This window comes from Jaculus jaculus, chromosome 13 (assembly GCF_020740685.1).
Source record: "Jaculus jaculus isolate mJacJac1 chromosome 13, mJacJac1.mat.Y.cur, whole genome shotgun sequence".
Lineage (NCBI taxonomy): Eukaryota > Metazoa > Chordata > Mammalia > Rodentia > Dipodidae > Jaculus > Jaculus jaculus.
Window position 1 is genome coordinate 36,797,794 of NC_059114.1, and position 15,237 is coordinate 36,813,030.

The 15,237-nt window shown below is 40.8% G+C and overlaps 1 protein-coding gene across 2 annotated transcripts in view; it reads left to right on the forward strand.

Annotated features, from left to right (window-relative positions):
* Window positions 1–15,237, forward strand: part of Dpysl3 (dihydropyrimidinase like 3) — a 101,370-nt gene that overhangs the window by 69,625 nt on the left and 16,508 nt on the right. For both annotated transcript variants that reach the window (XM_004664738.3, XM_004664736.3), the window contains exons 3-7: window positions 3,402–3,586; window positions 6,351–6,515; window positions 8,805–8,866; window positions 9,641–9,721; window positions 14,287–14,355. In XM_004664738.3, the coding sequence (XP_004664795.2) occupies window positions 3,402–3,586; window positions 6,351–6,515; window positions 8,805–8,866; window positions 9,641–9,721; window positions 14,287–14,355 (562 nt within the window). The remainder of the gene's footprint in view (window positions 1–3,401; window positions 3,587–6,350; window positions 6,516–8,804; window positions 8,867–9,640; window positions 9,722–14,286; window positions 14,356–15,237) is intronic.

Here is a 15,237-nt window from a genome sequence, read left to right on the forward strand (position 1 = left end):
TGCACAGCTCTGTGTCCCAAAGAGTCTAGCACACAGAGGTCTAATAAAAGCTTCATTTTATGGTGAGTATAGTATATGCAAAATACCATATCAACATTGTATGTGTTTTATCTCATTCAATTTCCCAGAAATGCCATGCGGTATGTATTCTATTACCCTCTTTGCTAAAATAAGGAAGAATGGGCATACAGCCAGTAAATACTGTGCGAAAGACCAGCAAATTAGTCAAATACATTGAAATTTTGGGTAAATGAAAGAATGAATGCAAGAACAAAGATTCAGCATTATTTCTCCCAACTGCATCATTACTTTGCATATTCAGAGTAGAAGCAGAAAGAAGAAGGAAGCCAACTGGTATAATTATTTCTTTAATCTACAAGCCAAAGTGGTATAATGTATATGTAATTATATATATGTATGTATATTTCTAGTGCTAAAATTCTGATGTATTTTATTATGGTATCAGTTCCTTCACTCAGAGGCTGGTACAAGTGAAGAAAAAAAAAAAACTTGTTACCTAATGCTTTCTCATTTCAGACCTCATGGTGGTCATCACTAACTGACCATGAAACATTCTACAGTTGAATTGGAAACAGGTTCAGAATCTTTTTATCCATAACACTCCAGTCATCCACTAGCAGTTATGAGCCCAGTTTTGCAGTGTTTATTAGAATGACTGCAAGGCCACTTGCCAATAATGCTGTAGAAGGGAATTACTGTCAGTTGTTTGTGCTGGTGGTAGAGAGGATATTGAAATTTGGTATAACTCCAAGGTTTGTAAGTAATGGAATATAAGAACAGAAATGATGTCTTCCAGTTGTTGCACAGTTGTTTGCCTGTATGGGGTTATTGGAGACCTTGCTATATGCAAACCAGTGCTGAGTACTGTTCTGTTAGTACATGCTATAGTAGTTAGGTGCCTCAGGGGTTCAAACCAACATGATTTTCTCCCAGGGTCCTTATCATACTAAAAAACAAATACCTTTTTATTGACAACTTTTCTATTACCTATCTATCTATCTATCAGCATAGTCTATCTCTTACCATAATTCTCCTCCATCACCCTCCTTTGTCCTCACTTCCCTAAACCCTTTCCACAGAAATCCTGCTTCTTTCCAATTAGTTTTTATCATCTTTTTGTATGTTGAATACATACATACGCTAATGACCTACCATTATCAACAATAGCAATATCAAGCATTAAATTAGTAAATCCAGTGAAATTCAGAGAAGGAAGGGGGCTGGAAAGATGGCTTAGCAGTTAAAGTATGTGCCTGAGAAGCCTAAGGATCCAGGTTTGATTCCCCCGTACCCACATAAGCCAGATGCACAATGGGGTGCATGCATCTGGAGTTTGTTTATAGTGGCTAGACGCCCTGGTGCACCCATTCTCTCTCTTTATCTCCCTCTCTAAATAAATAAATTCCATAAATACATACAATAAAAAAGAAGGAAGAAGGCTCATTATTAATTACAACAGCTGATGTTTACTGAGCCCTAATGTGCCTAGCACTATTCTGTGGGACCAGCAATTACTAATAATTCATTAATACAACTCCTTAGAGAAGATATTTATTGCATTTTAAAGATGAGAACTGAGGCATGTTAAGGTTACACAACATGACCATAGAGCTAGTAACCGAGAGAGTCAATACTGGTAGCCTACATCCAGAGCACGACTATGCTTATTCGACCTGGCTGTCGGCAGCAACTTGAAAGGTGAACATTCAAGGATTATGTGATCTTGTTGGGTTTGATAGGGAAAAGGGAGGGAAGGCATTTCTGTTTCAGACTTAATTTCAGGCTAACCAGGAAAAGGATGAAAATGTACATACATAAACACACTCACACACACACAGGTCCAACATTTCTTCATTTCTTTGGCTTCAATTTCCCCTGGAGGAAAATTAGTAAGAAAAACGGGAACAGGACTGGCCAGTGTCTGGACTAGGCAGAATTACAATCAAAGGCTGCAATTTTTCTACAGTGTGTTTTGAATTGTGGTGGCTCTGGAATGGCCTTGTGGTGATGTGGCAAGGTTGAACTCTTAGAGATGTCAGGAATACTTTCATTACAGAATGTATAGTTTACAGGCTTGTGCTGGACTTCTTACTACCCTAAGAAAATCTTTTATAGCAGGCTATGTCAGGAAGGGAAAGTGCTCACACCATAGAGAATCTATACCCAAAGTAAGAGATATTTAGTGACAGTGTAGAAACTACACATCTTAGGTGTATTTCAAGGACATATTTAACGAGTTGTCTAACTCAAAGCTTTGAAATCACATAAAAATTGGGCAACACTAGATGATCTGCAAGAAACACTGCTCAGGGAGAAGTTTTGCTTCTACTTTCTTAGGGATGTGTGCTTTTGAGATGGTTGTTCGGTTGCTCTCTGACTGACTGCACTACCTCCCTGGGATGCTGTGGCTATGAAGTTTTCTTGGCCACACTATAGTTTGGGGAGGTTGTCACAATCATTTCTTTGGTCTGCCACCTGTACTGAGATGCTTACCTTACAAGAGCATCTTGTGCTGGAGGTTTCTGTGTCCTTGACTTCTTCCATGTGGATCTACAGTCAGACACAGGTGGCTTCTCATCTGTCAGGGAAGGGAATGAAATCTGAGGTGGAAAATGATCCAAAGCAGAACCCTTTTGTTGGTCCAGATGATGTGCTTAGAAGATAACTAACTCCCCACACCTGTTGTTGCCATGATTGTTACCTTCTTTTGTCTCTAATAACAGTCTCATATCTCTCACACTTCATAGCTTGAGTCAGTGTCATTCTTCATCTTTAAAATTTATTTATTTATTTATTTATTTATTTATTTATTTATTTATTTGAGAGCGACAGACACAGAGAGAAAGACAGATAAAGGAAGAGAGAGAGAATGGGCGCACCAGGGCTTCCAGCCTCTGCAAACGTACTCCAGACGCGTGTGCCCCCTTGTGCATCTGGCTAACGTGGGACCTGGGGAACCGAGCCTCGAACCAGGGTCCTTAGGCTTCACAGGCAAGCGCTTAACCACTAAGCCATCTCTCCAGCCCTATTCTTCATCTTTAAATAAAAAAACAAAATGAAAGGAATAATGAAATGCTTATTTAAAAATCTTAATCACATACTGTAGTGTAGATACTGATCATAATGTCAGTATAAATATAATCTCCAGTTAAAGTATAAACCCAATCCTATATCAAATCATTTTGTGGCAATAAATTACAGTCTATATATATATATATATATATATGTATGTATATACATAAATATGTATTGTGTATCATATATGTGCTACTTGCAAAGACTATGTTGATACATACATTTCACTGTTTAAAATCCTTATGGTTCTGTGCTTGTCTTGAGAATTGCTCTTGTGAACTGTCAGTTGTGCACTGTCTTGCCAGGCAAATTGGAGACAATTTAATCGTCCCTGGAGGAGTTAAGACCATTGAGGCCAATGGAAAGATGGTGATCCCCGGAGGCATTGATGTCCACACTCACTTCCAAATGCCATACAAGGGAATGACCACAGTGGATGACTTCTTCCAAGGGACAAAGGCTGCATTAGCGGGAGGCACCACCATGATCAGTAAGTGCTCAGATTATATGTTCTCATGATGCTCAGAGGTGATTGACAAAGGTGTTGACCACAGTGCCCCCAGATGGTACTGTGTATACTGTGTCTTTGGGGACTGTTACCGTCAGCTTCTTGTTGCTGGATAAACACCTGACCAAAAGCAGCTTATAGGAGGAAAAGGTTTATTTCAAGCTTAAATAATTCCAGGGGAAATCCATCAGTGGCAGAAAAAGGTAGCTCACTTCCTTCCATACTGGTTCTCAACACACCTTAGGGCTAGATTCAAAGAACTGCCCCAACTGGCACCAGCCAGGCTGCTAGAGACTTCAGTTACAAGGCGATGTGAGTCTATGGGGCCTTACATTCAAACCACCACAGGGACAGATTACAGTGAGGAATTTGGCAGCTCTCTGTGACTACACAGAGGAGACCCCTCCAAAGCTCATGACCATGAAAGCAGCACCAGAAAGACAAGTCCCATAATTCCCATAGAGAATGACCATGGAAGTGGGCTGCTCATGGACATTAGCTGGCTTCAGATTTTGTGCTGTTTGATTGATGCCGTGTTTTGACCAAGTGGCATCTTTAAAATTAGGCAAACAGTGAGAGTGATTTCCCTTATTTATTTATTTTGTTTTCTTTCTGGTAATTCATAATTCCAGAGAAACCTAGGGAGTTGGCATGCCATTGACTTGCTGAACCTGTAGCATTCCAGGGCAGCCCTTCCTCTCCTGAAGTTTTCTTGCTGAATTAAAACCTAGTCTAGAGCTGACCCCAAACTTGAGCAGTCAGAGCCATAGTTTATTTAGTATTATATACATCTACATGCAGACACAGAGGAACCTGGGCCAGAATTGCTGTCTACTTGTATTCCTTTGGATGGAATCACTAGCAGAGTGCAGCTTCAGCAACTTGGTAAGGAAGCCCAAGAAAACTGCAGAGGCCATAGAAGATGCAATCATGGAGGACTGAATTCTCCTCCAGTTGAGGAGAGGAAGCCAGCTGACTTCTTGGTAGTTGCCTGGCCACAAAAGCCCTAGCTAGCATACTTACAGGCATTAATAATGTAGCTGAGTGCATTTGCTTTCCAGTATATACACTTGGGCTGGCTTCTTTTGATGGAAGGTTGAGGAACTACATGACCTTGACTTGGCTGTCTGCCTTCTGGCATAGGACTTGGGCCTGTATAGTGTGCTTGCAATGTGCTTTGTTCCTGGTCATCTGAATTAATGAAGGAAAAGAGAAATGTCAAAGGTAGGGTACAAGTGTAAAGCACACAAGGAACCACAAATATATTCTTGCCCTTCACAGATAACTTAAAAACACTAGATATGCAGAAAGCCAGCAATCTTTGTTAAAGCCGGTGGAATGTTATGCATATTTATACACATATTTTCTCCACTTAAGAATAGAAATTGCCATATTTTTACTGTACCTAATCTGCCATTTTCACTAAATTATATATCATGGAGATATAAACACACACACACACACACACACACACACACACACACACACACATATTCTACTCATTTATTTTTATTCTGCACAGCATTGAAAGTAGATGCCTAATCATTTATGAAGGCATTGCAACTTATGTGTTTAAGTAAATATTTCTATTTGTTCAATTTTGTTTTCAGTTTTTATTTATAATCATGGAATTAGTTTAGAATTAGTATGAAAAACTCTAGGTTCTTGATACATAGCTCAATGACATTCACTTTAAATTATCTATCTATCTATCTATCTATCTATCTATCTATCTATCTATCTATCTTGCTATCTATCTTGCTATCTATCTTGCTATCTATCTATCTTTCTGTCATCCATAGTTGCAAGGGAAAGAGTATATTTGGCTTCAGAGAAACCAGTCTTGCAAGGAAGTTCAGGGGCCTTGGTCACTTGTGCCTGACATATCTATGAAATTCCTTCTCCATCACGGAAGAGAGAACAGCTGTGTGTGTGTGTGTGTGTATGTGTGTGGTCATGTGCATGTGGAGACCATAGGACAGCCTTGGGGTTGTTCTTCTCATGGATTTGCCACATTTTTTTTTTTTTGAGACAGGGTCCTCCATTGCCTTAGAGCTTGCCAGTAGACTAGACTGGTGGGTCACGGATCCACTTATGTCATTTCACCAGTGTTAGGATTACAAGCTCAAGTACATACCACCATGGCCAGCACTTTAACAGATCCTGGGGATCAAACTCACCCCCTCATGTGTGCAAGGCACACACTTTAGCCATCTCTCCAGCTCAAGAGTATACAACTTAAAAAAAAACAAAACTTTTACAGCTAAAAATTACTCAGGGGTCTTGAACCCCTCTTGCCTTCTCATAGGCAGGAGCTCTTTATATTTTCTCCTTTTTCCCTCCCTTAATCTAATAAAATACTCTATAAAGGAACTCAGCCCTAGTGATTACAATGCATAACAGGTGCTCATAAATGATTGTCAGCTAGCATTACTGAACACTTGCTAGGTGCTAGGCATCAGATAAGACACATATCATGCTTTTTCCCACTTAATTCCATTTCAAATGCAGAAGGAAAGTACTATTACACCCTGTTCTTAGCCCATGTGGCACTCAAAGAAAACTGATGTGTAGAGAAACTGAGAGATTTAAATCATTACCATTCTTAAAGCCACCAGGAACACTTATACTAAGGTATGTTAAGGTATACTAAGGTATATTACAATACCTAAGCAAGTGGGAGCAGGCCACAGAAGGAGAAACAAAGCCATAAAAGAGGTGAGTCACTCTCACCTCTGTCTTTTAGTTGACCATGTGCTACCTGACCCTGAGTCCAGCCTGACTGAGGCCTATGAAAAGTGGCGTGAGTGGGCTGATGGGAAGAGCTGCTGTGACTATGCCTTGCATGTGGACATCACCCACTGGAATGACAGTGTCAAGCAGGAAGTACAGAGCCTCATCAAGGACAAAGGTGAGCTGTAGCATGCTCCTTCCCTGCTGCCCTTGGTTGACCATGGTGCCTGTCCTTCCCATTTTCCCACCCATGTGAGTTACTCCCCTTGCTTGCAGTCTGATAGCTTGGGCATGAGTGATGCATGTAGGGGTTCTACTTTAGGGCAGAAACTTTATGCTTACCTCTTATAGAATCCTTAGGAGATAGAAATTGATAGTCCCACTTTGTAGATGAATGAGCTGAGTGAGGGTCAGAGACTGCCTAAGATCACATTAAGTAAGCAGTAGATTTTTCCAAAGCTACTGACTCTTTACCCCCATGCAATATTGCTCATTTTGCAGAGTAAGAAATTGAGGAGAGGTAACTTATCCTCTGTGAGGTCACATGACTAGCATGTCTGATAACAGCTGTTTTTAACCTCTATGGTTTTTCTCGAGATCCAACTGTCACTTTATATAACAATGTCATCCTCAGGGAAGGCTAAGTCATGCCCAGGAGTAAGGAAGGATGTTTTGGTACTCAAGCTAGGAGCTTACGGTAGGGTGAAAATATGTTCATAAAGTAGAGAGATCCATTTTCTAAGAATATGATTTTGGTTCTGTTATCATATCAGATTCTTCTGTTCTTTTTCCTGTTTTGGTCACTGCCTAACTCCCACATGCATACACTCATTTGTACATGAATATGTACCATGGTAAGGTAACCTGGAAAACTCAGATAAATGTAAACAGTGGGCACTCCTGGACATCCAATGTGAAAAGAAGCAGTCCCATAGAAGAAATCAGAATGAATGCCACAAGACAAAAACCTGAGGTTATGTTAGGAGTTCAAATACAAATTTTGGGGGTTGGGTACACATTGTGTGTCTGGGGTGGAGGAGGAAAGTGGGTGCTCCCTCCGAGCTTTCCTCTTCAGGTTTTCTTTCCAGCTCATGCTTCACCCCACAAACCCAGTCCCTCCCTCTTCTTCTGCTCCTTTCACACATGGTATTTCAGTAGGAGTTCAACAGTCATGCATAGATGACTTTGAGGCTTTTGGGAAGGGTAGTCTTGGGGAAAACTGCCCTGAGTTGAACCATCTGGGTAGGGACATTCTCAAACTATAATCCACTTTTGGCTGGGGAGACTGTGGGCTAAGATGACCCCAATGGTCAGAGACCAAAATTATCTTCCTTCCTCAAAATAATTTTCTGTTCCCCAGTCCCACCTATTTATTTTGGGTGAAAATTAAATAGTCCTGTTTTTTATAATGTTGATACTTAGGCATTTAAGCACAAGGCACAGTTTACTTTCTGCCCCCACACTTTTGTTTCACTAATTCCCTGAAGTTCAGTTTTATGTCTTATCTTTACAATTGAAGTTTACATAACTTTTTAAATTGAAGAATCATTCTTAAAACTGAATTTAAACTTAATACCCTTTTATTGTAAAATATCAAGAATATTTCAGGTAAACAAAACTAGGTTTGACTTTGGAGTATATTCTTTAAAAAATTGTAGAGAATGAAGGAAAATGAATTACAGGAAACATATATGTATGTATTCAAAAGAACATTTTTGGTGAAAGACAAGATATGTCATCACGTGCTGCACTTCAGAAGTATACATTTTTGTGGGCGTTAGGGGAGAAGGTTGTATTTTGTTGTTGTTGTTTTTGAGTTTTACAATACAGCCCTGGATGGCTAAGCCAGGTCTAAACTCACAATCATCTCCTGGCTTCCACCTTTCTAGTGCTGCAGTTATAGGCTTGTTCTTCCAGGTCTAGGTCAGAAGCAGTTTTTAAGAAGCTTCATTTTTCTGTAGTCATTCTCCACTTCAGACATCAGCCCTCCTTTAAAGATCCCTCCAGCAACGTGTTACCTTCTTCAGTGGTGTAACCACCTCATGAAGTAGGGTGCTATTATTTTTCCAGTATTCAGGTGAGGAAATTAAGGCCCAAAGGGAAGTATTCCGAGCTCACTGTAGTGTGTGGTGAGTCCAGGTGGTCCAACCTCTAATGTCTCTATACAGCTGGATGCTACAATGATTCCTGGTGCCATCCACTGCCTTAAGAAATATCAAAGTTTATTGCTTTGAGCTGAAATATTGGTGGGGACAACAAAAGATACCAAAGCAAAAAGAGGCCATTCGGTTACATCATTTGGGAACTATGACTTTTTAGGGTAGGAGAGGGCATAGTAAAATGCTCTTGGGAATTTGAAATACTTATCTTATATTAGGTTCCATGGGTGACAGAAATGGTATCAGAGGATGGAGAATGGTGGTGATATTTTATTTCTCCTGATTTCTCCCCATTATTTGTCTTGCAGGTGTTAACTCCTTCATGGTTTACATGGCTTACAAAGATTTGTATCAAGTATCCAACACAGAGGTAACAGCCCATTTGTTATGTGGTTTGGGGTATCTGGATTGGGTTCCTCTTGTTGTTACCTTGGCCCTTAGAGCATGAGTCACTGTGGTTACTGTGGTTGACCATTGTGTCAGACTATGTCTTGAAGCCCATGTAGTCATCACTTCATTTAAAATAAGTTAATGGGTAGGGTGTCTATGGTAAGGCAGATGTGGATCTAGAATTTCCATTGAGCATCAGTTATCTTAAAGGAAAAGAGGAAGGGTATATGATATGTCAATCTATAAATACTGAGCAAGTGCCAAACCCCTGTAAGTAGTAAAAATGTGGGGTTCCTTGTCCCAAGATCAGAAAAGTATCCCGATATTAGTAGCAATTTTACAAGCTTGCCTCTGACTCTTTCTCTGGGAAGTAATGACAGGTGTCTGTTTTATGTAGATCTAAAATTATCAGAAGACACACAAGAAAGTAGTACCCATTCCCTGTGGAGAGGAGGTAAAAGTAGATCTGTCTTAAGGGGTTCAGAGCAGAAGTCTCAGTTTTTGTGTTAGTTTTCTCCAAACTGTCAGGGGCCTTTGGAGTACTTGTTGGGAAGAATTCTGAAGTAATGACTCAGTTCAATGAGAAATTACTCTGTTAAAGATGTCTTCCAATGGCAGAGCTCATTATATACTGGTCATACCTATCGAGGAACCATGGCATGTTCTTCATATAGACTCTGGTTTTAGTTATTGACCTCTTGGTGAGACTGCTGAAAGTGTCTGTGAAGGTGACAAAGATGTATTTCCATTTCAGCTGTATGAGATTTTCACATGCTTGGGAGAACTAGGAGCCATTGCTCAAGTTCATGCAGAGAACGGGGATATCATTGCTCAGGTAATAACACAGAGCAAGCTTGAACCCATGTCCCATCTGCTTCTTCATTTCTACATTACTTGAAAAGGCTCAGCCATCAGTGGATTGCAAGACAAAAGCCATCCTAAAAACTTCAGTCAGCCAGACTTTGTGGCACTTGTTTAAAAATCATAGCACTCAGGAGATAGAGGAAGGGGGAACATCAAAACTTCAAAACAGGCCTAGTCTCTACAGTAAGTTTGAGGCAAAACAGGGTTACATAGGGAGACTGACTCAGACAGACATCAACCAACCAACCAAGCAAATCAATACAACCTCACAGTCTATGTGGAGAAATAAAAGTGCATTGTGGTCAAGCAAGGAGAAAATAGAATGTGCTATAGGGCAGGAAGAGGTCTGGCTGCCCTGGATAATCAGGGCAATTTGGAAGAGAGGATTTTTGAGTTTTCTGTTATATACTGATTCTTTAATGAAATTAGCTCAAACTACATGACATTCCATATCCAAAAAAAAAAAAAAAACAACAACACCTTAAGGCAGCATTTCTGAGAAACCAACAATCTTACCCAGGACTGTAGAGCTCATAGCCTTAGGTAATGAATTTAGGTCTTGTGGGGATCAAGCATCCAGCGGTTTCCTAGAAATCATATTTGAGAAACTTGATAACAGAAAGGACCTTGTGGCCCAAATGGATAATTTAAAGAACCAGGGAAGTCCCTTTCCATATCCTGGGCTGCTTATTAGATCCAACATACAGATATGGCCTATGCAGAGCTTCATTTCTCTTAGACAAACTCCACAGTGCCTCTTCTTTGAGGAGAAAGTCAGAAAAGAAGGGCTATAAGGCCATTTGATGATTTCAACTATGAGTACTACTATTCATTCTTTCAGAGTGTAGTCTGAGCACTTTGTGCCTTGCATTAGGCTATAGATATGAGCCCTAATGGAGGCCTTCTATAGCTTATTCCACTCTTTTTGGACCTTCTCTTCAGAAGATGCCTAGGACGTTGTGGATATGATCAGCAGAGATGTGGGAGCAGTGGATAGGCTGGCCCTTGTCTCAGACCCATTAGCTTAACAGCAGGTACTGCTTGGTGAGCTACTTACAACTATGCACCAGGTACCGGCTTTGATATGTTCTTATTTATTTTTCATTTCTCTTTTTTCCAGCCCTTTAAAATGCCATTGCCCTGTTTTATAAGTGATAGCATCAAGGCTATATGGATGATATCACTGGCTTAAGGATCACAAAGAACTAGAATGTAGCTCCTAGGGTGATATGCTCCATTGAGCATTGTTGCCCTGAGATTTGTGTCTGGTATTCCCTGCTCCTCATGCCCCACATTGTAGGACCTTCAGCCTCTACTACTCCATCACAGTGCTGCTGTTTCAGACTCAGTGTTGTGTTGCTGGTGGAAGATGCAAACTAAGCGCACAGTTTCCTCTCACAAATGACCAAGAAGCATAATTAGCCAGGCCCCAATGTGGCTTCTCCCCATTTCTCCTCCACATCCAAACATGATGAGATCATTTTCCACAGAGGACCCAATCGCCTTGCTCCCAAGAGAGGCACCCACTTGTGCTGGAACTCTCACTGTTTCAGTCCACTTGCCATAGGTCCCAGCCCTCCCTCAGCTACCCTAGAAACAAACCCCGTGCTTTGGTTCTAGCCCTGTAGCTGAAATTGTGCTTCAGTAAGAGCCCATAGCTGCATTTTTCCCCTTAGGGCTCTTAGCACAGTCAGTTCTCTTGTTCCCTCCATCCCCACCCTCTCTCTACCTTGGGAAAATCTGTTCTCGGTAATAAAAAAAATCAAGGCATTTTTCCATTTGGATTACTTTCCTATGTCTGTTTATTAAATTCAGCTTGAGCTAAAAGATTGTATCATGCTGTCTAAATGAATGCAGCTACTATCCTCAGAGTTTTGTGCTACACTTCCTTAAAACAACAACACCAACAATTAATTACCAAAAGAAGTCTTCTCTTCTATGTACAAAGGCAACTTTCAAAAATTTCATCTGAGCAAGGTAGTTTGAAAAGATAGCATCTTTAGCTATTCATTAAGAAAAATTTATTGTGTACCTACCATGTGCCAGGCCTCAGAAAAGGAAGATGCAGCAAATCAGGGTCTCTTTCTTCACTGGAGCAAGCCACAGTGATGCTATGACCAGAACTATGATATCATTTTAACTCTGATGAGTAACCTGAGGCAACCCCGGCCCTCCTGTAAGGTGGTATTCATGGGTCTTTACATGCCACTCTTAATTTTCTAGCTGCCTTACATGCCACGTGGGGTTTAGGACAGGGCTTCTCAATATGAGCAATGCATTGCAACCAGTGAATTTTCCTGATTCCTTATAGTCTGACTCAGTGGATTAGTAGTAGAGTTCACATGTTTACAAAATGTGACTGTTGAGCATGTGTTTGGGAAGCACTGCCAGCCAGCGTCATCCTGGTGTGTTAATCCAGTACAGGACACAAGAGAGATGAGGGTCATATAAGGCAGAGGCTGCTGTAGTTGTAAACCTTAGCCCTTGTGTGACAAGGAAAGTCAAAGTGGACACTTGTAGAAGAAACTGTATTCAGTTCAGGTTTAAATAAAGAAAGCTCCGTCAGGGCTGGAGAGGTGTCTTAGTGGGTAAGGTGCTTGCCTGTAAAGCCTAAGGACCCATGTTCAACTCTCCAGGACCCACGTAAGCCAGACACAAGGTGATGCAAGTGTGCAAGGTCACACATCACACTAGGTCGTGCACAGATCTGGAATTTGATTACAGTGGCTGGAGGCCCTGACATGCCAGTTCTCCCTCTTTCTCTCTTTCTCCTGTCTTGAATAGGAAAAAAAAAAAGCCAGTCTATTGTGATTGCCTCAAAAAAACAAGAAAAAGAAAGTCAATTCACAGTGCTTTGCTGAAAATAATAGCCTTTGCATTAAAAAAAAATGTTTTCTACACTAGATTGTATTTGTTAGTTTTCTCATCACTATGACCCAACATTGACAGAAACAGCTTAAAGGAGCAAGGATTTACTTGGGCTTAAGTTTCCAGAGACTTCAGATAGGGCAGATCAGAGTGATTCTCCCTGTGGCAGGTGGGCCAGGAAACAGGGAGTGAATCCTGTGCTCTGCTGCTTTGCTTTGCTTTATCCAGTGTTATTCTGCTCAGGATCCATGAAATGGAGCTGCCCACATCCAGAGCGGGTCTCCTTGTTCAGTAAATCCACAGAGACATACCCGAGGTGTACCTCACCAATCTCTTAGGTAATTCTAAATTCAGTCTAGTTGAAAGTAAATGTGCATTTTCCATTTCATTCCTCTGTTAAACATTTGGATTATTAACAGCAATGGCAACAACTGAAAAGGTTCTTCTTTTTAGGTGGTAGGTATCATTTTTGGGAACCATCTGTCTCATAGTTGCAAGGTGAGACAGGCTTGTTCCAGATGCTATCTCTTCTGGCTATGAGGCTGAAGATTGCTGGAGTAGAGGTTCTTAGAAACTAACCTTAATAATCTCAAGGTAGATGCCAGCAAAACTTGCAGATTTGGTGGTTGAAGATTTCTTCCAGTCCCAATTAGCTTCTGTGTGTGTTCACTGGATAGGGACTGCTTCTCCATGCCAGCTACCCAGAAGTTTGAGGAAACTAACATTCAGCCACAGAGGCAGGTGGCTCTGCAATATCTACAACTTAAACCAATTATTATTATTTTTTTCTTTTTTGTATTGTCAAGATAGGGTCTCACTGTAGCTCAGGCTGACCTCAAACTCACAGTAATTCTCCTACCCCTGCCTCTCAAATGCTAGGACTAAAGGCATGCACCAACACGTCCAGCCCCTTAAACCAAATTTGACCAAAACATTAACTCAAGTAATCCTGTCTACAGGTATGATTTTTGTCTGCTTAGATACTTAGTCCATTAATTTAATCTGTAGCTTTATGATTTATAATGCACAAATCCAGAGATGGTTATTAAAATGTGAATTATCAAGATTCAGTCTCCTAAATTCTGACCAAGCCATAATAGGGCTAGAAATTGGCATCCTGACAAAGCAGCTCAGGTAATTGATGTAGGTGGCGGATGACCACACTTAGAGAAAGTGGCACCAAACTGTAAGTTCCCTGAGATCAGAGGTCACATTGACTTAACTCAGGCACTTAGCCAAGCCTAGCAGTAAGTAGATGGTCAATACATTTTGTTGAATATGTAAGATTAAAGTACATCATTGAGGAAATCAACAGATCAGCAAGTGTGAAAAGGATGAAGAGTAAATACCCACGCGAGAGAGTACCCGCTGAGAGCAAGTGGTTCTGGATGTGCAACTAGGCTTTGACACTTGGAGTGAGGCTCCACACGTCAGACACAAACAGACTGTCTTCCTTTTAATAAAAGGAAGCCACAGTTAACTTTTTAAAGTAATTTTGCCCTATGTTATAATTCCTAAAGTAAAATTAATATAGTTTTTCAACATGAACATTTTATTCTTCCTGCTCCCTTGACTGAACTGTTAAACAGAACATACCAATATAATTTTTCTAAATCTTGGCTGGCTGACTTCACTTAAGAGTGTTTTCTATTTTTCCCCTCATTTTAGGAGCAGACACGGATGCTGGAAATAGGGATAACTGGCCCAGAAGGCCATGTTCTGAGCAGACCAGAGGAGGTGAGTCTCAGGGTTGGAGGAGCAGGGTAGGTTAGAAAAGAGAGAAGCCACCATAGTGGGGGCCTGTTCTCACCAGAATCGTCTGGGAGACTTGATTGTCACAGCCCTAGACTACAATTCATTGTACATTTAGAGTGTCTATGTTTGGCTTACTTTGGGATAAGCATTGCCGATAGATATTTTGTGAGATTCCATGGGTACCAGATACACTATTGTAACTTGTCTTTTGAAGAGCCACTTCTGCCGACCCTAGCTTAAGGGCTTGTGAAAAATTAGAAGGACGGGTGAAGGAGATGCTTTTCTTCTTCTGACCTGTGATTACTCTAAAAGTAGCACAAGTTGCAGTGATGCCACGATTCTCATTCTCTTCTTAATCATCATCCATCATGGAGGCATTCCTACTTACCTTCTTATTTTACACCATTTTGATTCTTGCAAAATGGATAGAAGTCCATGTGGGCAGGAAGTTGAATGGATTCTTCATAAGCATTATGCCCATCAGTTTTCATAAGGTGATGGTGATACCCCAATGTAGACGTTTCCCACACATGAAATAAATGAGGATATGCACATGTGTGTAACCACTGCAGAAACAGTAAAACATTCTCAGTGGCTGATTCCATGTCTGTGATGGCTACTTCTGCCAAAACTGGGCTCAGAGCTGGGCATTGGCTGCCCATCTCGTTGAGACTAAGTTGGCTGTGGGTGAGCAACTAGGTTTTGACACTCGGAGTGAGGCTCCACATGTCAGTGAGCTGAATCTTGTTCTTAACCTGTCATGCCAGACTCTACAATAGGTGGAAGAGAGAATCAGAACCAGAAAAGATAACATTGTGTTGTTTTTCACTTTAATTGTAAGAAATTCAAGGGAAACACAAAGAG